This window comes from Cottoperca gobio, unplaced genomic scaffold, assembly GCF_900634415.1.
Source record: "Cottoperca gobio unplaced genomic scaffold, fCotGob3.1 fCotGob3_70arrow_ctg1, whole genome shotgun sequence".
NCBI classification, from domain to species: Eukaryota; Metazoa; Chordata; class Actinopteri; order Perciformes; family Bovichtidae; genus Cottoperca; species Cottoperca gobio.
The window spans coordinates 337,501-347,553 of record NW_021167062.1 but is presented as its reverse complement, the minus strand read 5'-3'; the positions used below and the strand labels follow the sequence as shown (position 1 = coordinate 347,553).

The window sequence follows — 10,053 nt, the reverse complement described above, 5'->3', positions numbered from 1 at the left end:
GAGCTGGCCTCCAGCACTTTCAGCCAACATGCATGCTAACGATGAGCTGTGGATCACTCCCCGTGACTCTTTTCACATCCACAATGAATGCAGGCTCTTTTCATATAGGCTCTATTTTCCCCAAAGAGTGCACTTGACCTTATTCACCATACAGTCGTGTCTGTTGCTCCCCACAGCATCCTCTCCCTGAATCACTGCAAGGGATTTGTCTTTAAAGTGCTTGGGAAACAAGAGTCCTGCTTTTAGCTAAAGCACATTCTCCCTCTTCACCTCGAGTGTGCTGTAGTCCGCGGTGGACGATGCAGATACTGTCTATCACCTTCTCCCCAGGCACCTCTGTGGAGAGCCTCAGAGAGAAAGAGCTGCATAATTTAACTGGGATATCTCACTTTTTTTCACTTAACAGGCTTTATGAGCCAGCCAGAGTGTTAGCTGGAGAGCCTTAAACATTTCAAAGTGAATAGCTGGCAAATAAAAAATGAAACACTTTCTATGCCGAGAAACCTCCAGCAGAAACTGTTAAGCATCTACACGTATACAGTGTTAACTCACAGAACTGCATCCATGTAGTGCACGCATGCCCGTACGAGCTGTTAGATAGGGGTTGCATTCCCTTGCTTTTCCCTGGAAAGTAAACATTAAAGATATTAGCTGAAATGATTAGTCGGTTAAATGATAGCGTCGATAATCCAATAATAATTCATCTGATTTTTTATGGAAAAATTAAAAACTTTTTTGTTTTCAGCTTCTTAAATAAAGATTTAATGTTTATCTTTGTCTTATACGCAGCGGTGGAATACGATTAAGTACATTTACTTTGAGTACTTGTACTTGTGTACTTGTAGCCAATATTGTACTTTTTACTCCACTACATTTATTTGACAACATTAGTTATTAGTTACTTTGCAGATTCATATTATTAATAGAAAATATTAATGAATAAATGATGATGTATTATCATGCATTAGGCTACCCAGCAGTATAGATATAGATTAAAAAAATACTAATATAAATTCTAATAAATAAATACTAACATAATTCAGTGACGATATATATATATATATATATATATATATAATATATATATATATATTATATATATATATAATATATATATATATATATGTATATATATATTTTATATAAATATATACATATATATATATTATATATATATATATATATATATATATATATATATATGTATATATTGACATGACCACAATATTTCTAAATAAATCCTGTTTACGGTGCTTTATTTCCTTGTTTTTTTCTTATTCTAATACAATGATGAACACTTGAACCATGTTCAGAATGCACTATCAAGCTTATTCAAATATTCAAATTTAAAAACGATGCCACACACCAATGTTTATTTTTCTTCATTTTTTACTGAAAACGCTGAGCCAGTAGCCAGCTTCAGGGCAAAATACACCTGGGCATTTCAACAAATAAAACAGGTAGAGATGAGTCATGGCAGATATACACACTCTGAGGCAGGGCATTGTGGGAAAATGAGTCTTAAAAACTCCCAGTACAGTAACGCCAAATTCAGAAAGTAAATTCTCTCATTTTGTCTTTTATTTGCAAAACTAAATGACTAAATCATCAATTTAAATGTTTTTTTTGTTTTGTTTTCTTAGATTACCCATCAGCATAAGTGCATTAATCATAAATAAAAAAATAAAATAAAAGAATGTCTTTCATCTTAACATTAAAAGTTCTCTTTCAGCATTATTTTGGCTTCAAATCCAAGTGGCTATTTTTAATAAAACATTGTTAATATCAGCTGTTTGTTTTGTAAGTTGCATCTCTGAATACATGTTTTTCTTTGGTGTATTTTTCCTTATTCCTGTGAATACATGTCCAGCAACTATATGTGTTGAAATCATGTCACATCATAGCCACAGATACAAGTAATCGAGCGACAGGAGCCTCAATAGACCAGAATGCAATGCAGCTCCAGGACAAGTTGTGCTAAGAGCATCGGACGCAGCTCTATGTTTATAAAGTAGTTAGGCGGCAAGTTTGCTATATGTTCATATGATTTAATACAACCCTCATCTCAAGGTTGTCAAGAGGCATTCTGGGGAATGTAGGAAATAACATTCCAAAATATCTCCTGCAATGCATAGGACGTCTAAAACTGATAACGATACCTTATTTTGTGAGACATAAAGCAACAGGACACTGATTTTCTTTTCTGAAGCTTAACTTTTGTCGGTATAACAACAATAAAATGTTAATTATTTCCCCACTAAATAGAAGTCGGATGTTGTCGAGAGTGTTCGACAATCCGCCATGTTAGAGGAGTGACATCGAAACAAGAGCAATCAGCGCTACGACCTCCTAGAAAACACAAGGTCAGATCTCTGTGACCCGATCAGTTCAGTTAAAGACGACCTGTAACACAAGAGGATGCTGGGAGTTTGGAGACCTGGTGTTGTGCTCATGGAGGGATGTTTCTGCTGAACAATCAGAGCTTTGTAGGTGAGATAAAGTAAATGGGGGAACTCATCTTTCTACATAGCTAGGTAGCTACATCCATGAAAAATGGCGACAAGAACGGATGGATTGGCACAGTTCTACCGGTTGTTGTAAGTGGATTTACAGAGCTAACAACTTTTAAACCTGTTTCTTCATTTGATATGACAAAGAAGTGTTCTGCTACAAGCAACTGCAACCTCCAAGTTAACTTAGAATGACGTCAGTGTGACGGATACATCTCTCACGACTGATTAGTTGAGACAAGAAAAACAACTGGAAACAGAAATCCTGATGTCGGATTAAATTTCTTGAGAGAAATGAAGCGAAGTGAAATTAAAAGACGATTCGGTCTTATAATCAGGCTAAAAACAGGTTGAGATGTTGATGAAGTATAAACTTCAAGCAGAGAAGTCTTGATGTCAGATGTCAAATTTACATTAGCATTAGATTAGCGCTGTAGCTAACAATCCCCCCCGTGTACTGTAGGTTGAATTATTGAAGAGAACGTTATTTTCCGGCCTCCACTGCAAACAAAGAATCCAAAAACAGAGGAAACTCTCACACTGCAGATGCATTTTAGCTCATTTTAACAGTACGATGTCCGGCCGAGCAGCGTGCCCCCACAAGCTGAGACTGTTTATGCAGAAAAGATGTGAAAATGCTTTGTTTGGGAAATAGTGAGCATATTACTGGATACATGAGACTTGGATTAAGCTTCTCGAGTTGTGTGAGAGTTTGTAAACAGATGTTTTATATAATGTTGCTGTTGTTGTTCCCATTTACTTGAATTAGTCAAGACCTTTTTGGATTCTTCGTTCACCGTGGAGACATGCAGGAAAAGAGTAAGTGATATACAAATGGTAATTTCTAGGTGAAGTGTTCATTTCAGTGTTGTTTTCAGGCAGAAAATTAAACCAGGGGACCATTACAAGACTGTAGGCCATCCAACATGGTGGCCTGTCTGTGAAACAGCTGGGCCTCTGCCGCCCTGCCTCTGTGCGTATATATCTCTCCCGAGGGCAACCTTTAATCCCCAAACCCTCTTTTTTGACAGCATGGACGGAAAAACAAGGAAACGGCAGCAAACAACAGTTGTACAAATTGACCAGTGCATTGTGTGTTTTAAAAGTCCAAGTTCAGTAGCTTCAGAAAGTCCAGTTTATAATTCTCCTTTTTGTTTCACACCGACGTGTTTCGCAGAGAACGTCTCTGCAGTCCCTCTGAAGACGAGGCTGAGTTCTCTGCACCTGAACGTCTCATTGACGGTTTTCCCGCCGTCCAGCTGCAAACACTCGTCCCTCTTTTTGTTAGTCCAAGTCAAGAGAGAGGCGGGTCCATCCGAGTCCAACTGGAGACATCCAGGGACTCTGATTGGCTGATGCTGGAAGACTGGCAGACCAGTACAGATCAGTCCTCCATACAGAAACCTGCGCAAAGAAACAGGTTTCAAGCAAAGTTAGCATAAAGCTGTATTCAATCAGATATATATATAAAAAAAACTACATTTCATATGAATTAATCATTTCAGTCACATGATTAAGATGCATTTCCCTTTTCGCCTCCTAAACATGCGTACAAAATTGTTTATTGCTCATATATTTCACCTCTTTTTATGCATATCAGAAGAATCAATACAGTAAGAATACGAGTAAAAGTCTTACATTCAAGACTTGGTACAAAAGTATTAACAGTAAAATGTAGTTAAAGTATTAAAGTACTTGAAAGGCAGTTATATTATCATATATATCATATCATTTGAATTGTATTACTGATGCTTTAAGCAACATTTTAAGGTGACAGCTGCAACAACTGTATATACTGTAGGACAGTTTAATCTACAGTATCATGTTCTACACGTTGATCTTTTGTTTGTAAAATCTTAATTTATAAAGTAACTCCAGCTGTCAGATGAATGTAGTGCAGTAAAAAGTACAAAAGTAGAACATTTAAATACCCAAGTAAAGCAGAAGTACTTTAAATGTGTTCTTTACTTGAGTAAATGTACTTAGTTACACTAAAGTCCCTTAGATTGTTTTATTTATTCAACATTTTTGTAACCGTTGCTCTTTTTGGAAAAGCGGACTTTGCACAAAAGACGAATGTTAGATGTTTTGTGTAGCCTGTGTAAAATATACATATATATATATATATATATATATATATATATATATATATATATATTTAATATAAATATATTGTTTTATTGACACACTCACTTGAGCTGAGAAGATCTCTGCTGCTACGTCTGCGACTCGGCCTCCTGCTGTGCTCCCACCGCCCTCCGGATGCTCTTGATTGACAGGTACGTCTCCTCCTCGGGGTCGTAGTAATAAAACTTACTCAGGTAGGATATTAGCGGTCTGTAGAGAAGTGACGACAAACATGGGGAGAAAAACTTGTACTGAGAAATGTAATGTCTGGACAAAACCTCAAGTAAAAGACAAACAAGTTCTCCTCAAAAGTTCTTCTGACGGGGATTTATTATTATTATTATTATTATGCATCATTTTAAGCATAACAAGCGAAACAATAAAACTCAACAAAGTGACTGAACACTGAAGGAAAGGAGAGAGCAGAACATCAACGTGAAGAAGAAGAAGAAGAAGGAGGAGGAGAAGAAGAAGAAGGAGAAGAAGAAGAAGAAGACAAAGAAGAAGAAGAAGAGAAGAGAAGAACAAAGAGAAAAGAATAATAGAAGAAGAATAAGAATAAGACAAAGAAGAAGATAGAAGAAGACAAGAAGAGAAGAAGAAGAATAAGAATAATAATAGAAGAAGAAGAAGAAGAAGAATAAAGAAAGAAGAAGAAACGAGAAGACAAAGAAGAATAAGAAGAAGAAAGAACAAAGAAGAAGAATAAGAAGAAGCAGATAATGAATAAGAATAATCCAATAATCGATAATAATAAAATAATAATACAAATCCTAATACTAATTAGAATCTAATCCTAAAAATAAGCCTAATAATAATAAGAATATCAAATAATAATAATAATAATCCTAATAATAAGAAAAATAATAATCCCTCCTCCTAATACCCCTCCTCCTAATAATAATAATAATAATAATAATACATAATAATAAGCCTAATAATACTAATACTAAGTAATAATAATCCCCTCCTCCTAATTATAATACTCCCCCTCCTAATCCTAATAATAAATAACCCTACATAATCCTAATACAAGAATCCAAATAATAAGAATCCTCCTAATAATACCCTCCTCATTCTATCCTCCTTATCCTAATCATAATCCTCCTCCTAATCCTCCTAATAATCCTAATACCCCTAATACTACTCCTCCTCCTCCTACCTCCTCCCTCCTCCTCATAAGAATCCCTCCTCCCCTCCTCCCCTACTCCTCCACCCTTACCCCTCATCCTCTCCTCCTACTAATCCTCCGTCCTCTCCTCTCCTCAGAATAACACCTCATCCTAACAATAACAATCCTCCAACTCCTCATCCACCTCCTCCTACCCCTCCTCCTCCTACCCCTCCTCCTCCTCCTACCTTCTTCCGCCTCCTAATCCTCACTCCCCTCCTCCTCCCCCTACCCTAACCCTAACAATCCCTACCACTCCTCCCCCTCACTCCTCCCCCTCTCCTCCCTCCTAATAATAATAAGCTACACCTATACCTAATAATATAATAATATAATAATCCAATAATCCTAATAATAATTAGAATATAATAATAAAACAACAACAACAATAACAAGAACAACACAACAACAATAATACAAATACAATAAAAAAGAATATAATAAGAATAATACGAATAATAATAACTAATACTAAGAAGAATACTAATAAGAATAAAAAAAAGAATAAGAAGACAATATAATAAGAAGAAGAATAATAAGAATACGAATAGAATAATACAAATACTAATAAAAAGACTAATAAAAATAAGAAGAATAATAAGAATAATACTACAAATAGAAAAAAATAATTATAATAATAATAAAGAAGAATAAAAGACAAGAATAGAATTAAATAAGAATAATAATAAGAAGAATAACAATAAGACAAATACTAATAAAAATAAAAATAATAATAGACTAATAATAATACTAATACATAATACTCAAAAATAATATAGAAGATAATACTACAAATAATAATAAAATTATAATAATAATAAGAATAATACAAATAATAAGACGGATAATAATAATACAATAATAATAAGAATAAGAAGATAAGAATAATATCAAGAAGAAGAATAATAAATACAAAGAAGAATGAGATACTAAGTGATTATAATAATATAAAATAAACTAAATCAAAACCTACATAATACATACAAAAATAACAAAACATAAGACAATATACTTATAATATAAAATAATACATATAATCCTAAACTAACTAACTCATAATACAATAATACATAATCTCTATTATAATTAATAATATACTAATAATAATAATAAATAATAATCCATCCAAAATAAAATACGATAAAAGACATAAAAATATAATAATAATAAATAATAATTAATAGATATGTCATTAAAAAGCTTCATCACATGACTCCAGCAGCATTACCTGGGCAGTGGAAGCTCCTGGATGTGGTCGATGGGACCATCTGTCGGATGCAGAAGCGACAGAGATGTTGTAGCGACTTCACATTGCTGAAGCGGGAAACAGGATACAGCAGCTGGACCGGGGTGGGAGGAAGCCCTGCAACAGAGCAACAGAGCATTAGAGCGAAAGAGCATCAGAGATCAGAACAATAGAGCATCAGAGCAACAGAGCATTAGAGCAACAGAGCAACAGAGATCAGAACAATAGAGCATTAGAGCATTAGAGCAACAGAGCATTAGAGCAACAGAGCATTAGAGCAACACAGCATCAGCGATCAGAACAATAGAGCATCAGATATCAGAGCAATAGAGCATCCGAGCAACAGAGCAATAGAGCATTAGAGCAACAGAGCATCAGAGATCAGAACAATAGAGCATCAGATATCAGAGCAATAGAGCAACAGAGCAATAGAGATCAGAACAATAGAGCATCAGATATCAGAGCAATAGAGCAACAGAGCAATAGAGCATTAGAGCAACAGAGCACCAGAGATCAGAACAATAGAGCATCAGATATCAGAGCAATAGAGCATCAGAGCATCAGAGCAATAGAGCATTAGAGCAACAGAGCATTAGAGCAACAGAGCATTAGAGCAACAGAGCATTAGAGCATTAGAGTATTAGAGCAACAGAGCATTAGAGCAATAGAGCATTAGAGCAACAGAGCATTAGAGCAACAGAGCATTAGAGCAACAGAGAATCAGAGAGCAACAGAGAAACAGAGCAACAGAGCATTAGAGCAACAGAGCATTAGAGCATTAGAGCGACAGAGCATTAGAGCAACAGAGCATTAGAGCATTAGAGCAACAGAGCATTAGAGCAACAAAGCAACAGAGCATTAGAGCATTAGAGCAACAGAGCAACAGAGCAACAGAGCCGGATTGAAAGACTTCCGATCGATCAGAACAAACGTTGTTATCACACTGAATATAGTCTTCAGGTGTGTTGAATAGAAACATTTCCTGCTGTTGATGTAGAAGCAGATCAACATTCCTCCCAGCTGCTGATGTTGAAACTAAACTGTGAGCTGAATGTTAAAACATAAATCAGTGAGTGGGAGGAGAAATGTGTATTTTGAGGTCAATATAACGCCTCCGAACTTTACTCTCAGCTCACTCATTGATTTTTTTGCGGCACCGAAGTATTATAATAAAATCATGGAGCTTATTTACGACTCAACAAGGATTACGATGATATAAAAGTATAAACCTATTCTTACTTTTTGTTTTTATTCAAGCATTAATCTAATTTAATTTTCTTAATCTTAACCTGAAAACAAAGCACTTATTAAACCTTTTATTCTTGTGGGAGGATATTATTTATATTGTAAATACAACACAAACATATAAAACAGATACATGTGGTGGAAGAAGTACTTAATATTTACTTAATTAAATTAAATAGTACAGAAATTAAAAGTACAAATATATTAGCATCAGAATATACTCAAATGTTGATTTAGTAGAAAAGCCTATTTTATAATAATATATATTATGTTATTGTATTACGATTATAGACATATTCATATATTGTTTATTACTTTAATGTTGCGGCTGGCTAATTTTAATTATTTATATATTTTTTATATATTTATATTACATTTAAACTGCTTGTTAGTTTCTGGATCAATAAAGTATTATTGATATAATTATATATATATATTTTTGTATATTTTATAATCTGAATCTGAATCTGGAGTATAAAGTAAAAAGAAAATCAAGTGGAGGAAAAGGTACAATATTTGCCTCTAGTGGTGCCTCAAGTATTTTAAGTGTAGAAATACTTTATTACTGCATTCAAAACTTTACTCAAGTAAAAGTACAAAAGTAGTGGTGATGCAGAATATCCACTTTCAGAATAATATATATTATATTACTTAATTATAATTATTGATGCATTAATGTGTCAACACTTTAGATGGTAAAAGTGGAGCTAATTTAAATATCTTTATATATTGCTTCATAGCTTAATCTATAATACTAATACATCATAATTTATAGGTTGATAATATGTTGTAATAATAATCTGAATCCAGATTTATAACGATGAGCGTTAAATAAATGTAGCGGAGTAAAAAGTAAAATCTTTCCCTTTGAGATGAAGTGGAGTCGAAGTATAAAAAGTAAAGGACCTCAAAATGAGTACAGCACTTGAGTAAATGTACTTAGTTACTTTCTACCACACACACACACACACACACACACACACACACACACACACAATCATGAATCATGCGCAGGCTGGATGTAGACGGAGACACGTCCCCTCTGCTGCGTCTCTCAGGCACTTCTCACAAAGTGGCAGCTCACATCCATTTTGATGGTCTCGGGCTGCGTGCATATATCTGACCCATATTTTACCTGGGACTCTGGAGCGGAGGAAGTAGAGGAATTTGCCGTTCTTGGAGTGCATGATGGCTCGCTCGATGAACTCCACCACTGAGTGGCAGCGGTCCTCGAACTTCGGGTGACACCACAAGCTGAACGTCCCTGGAGGAGGAGAGAAAAGTTTTTCTTTATGTATCACATGTAGCATTTTATCGTCTATAAGTTATACCCACATCAATTATGAAACATTTGTATGATTACAGTACATTTCACTTCGTTTTCATTTTGCTGACGCTTTTGTCCAAAGTGCAAAGGATAAAACTCCCAACAGCAAGAATCTCGCAAGTACATGAGCTTCAAATGAGCCAAATCAATGTAAGAGCAACACACAGAGATGCAACGTGTGTGTTGTATGTGCTGCAGTAAACACAGACGACGAGCAGCCTCTAGGTTTTACCTTGTGGCCGTCTTTCTGCAGAGAAGTCACTTCCTCAAGTTGCATATGTGACTTAAAAAGTGCTTAATTCTGATTGGCTGAGCAGTGAAAACAGATCCACTGTATGATGATTGGGTGATCATCAACACGGTCTTGTGCAGCTTTAAGTTGGAAAATACAATCCGGACTTAATAATGCATCTTTAATGTTGACTTT

The 10,053-nt window shown here is 34.9% G+C and overlaps 1 protein-coding gene across 1 annotated transcript in view; it reads right to left on the bottom strand.

The window, feature by feature from the left end:
* Positions 1-1,351: 1,351 nt before the first annotated feature.
* socs7 (suppressor of cytokine signaling 7) overlaps positions 1,352-10,053 on the bottom strand; it is a 21,344-nt gene continuing 12,642 nt past the window's right edge. Inside the window, 5 exon segments of the mRNA XM_029428349.1 lie at positions 1,352-3,914; positions 4,704-4,847; positions 7,037-7,070; positions 7,073-7,171; positions 9,435-9,563. Coding sequence (XP_029284209.1) covers positions 4,727-4,847; positions 7,037-7,070; positions 7,073-7,171; positions 9,435-9,563 — 383 coding nt within the window. The 3' untranslated portion in view covers positions 1,352-3,914; positions 4,704-4,726.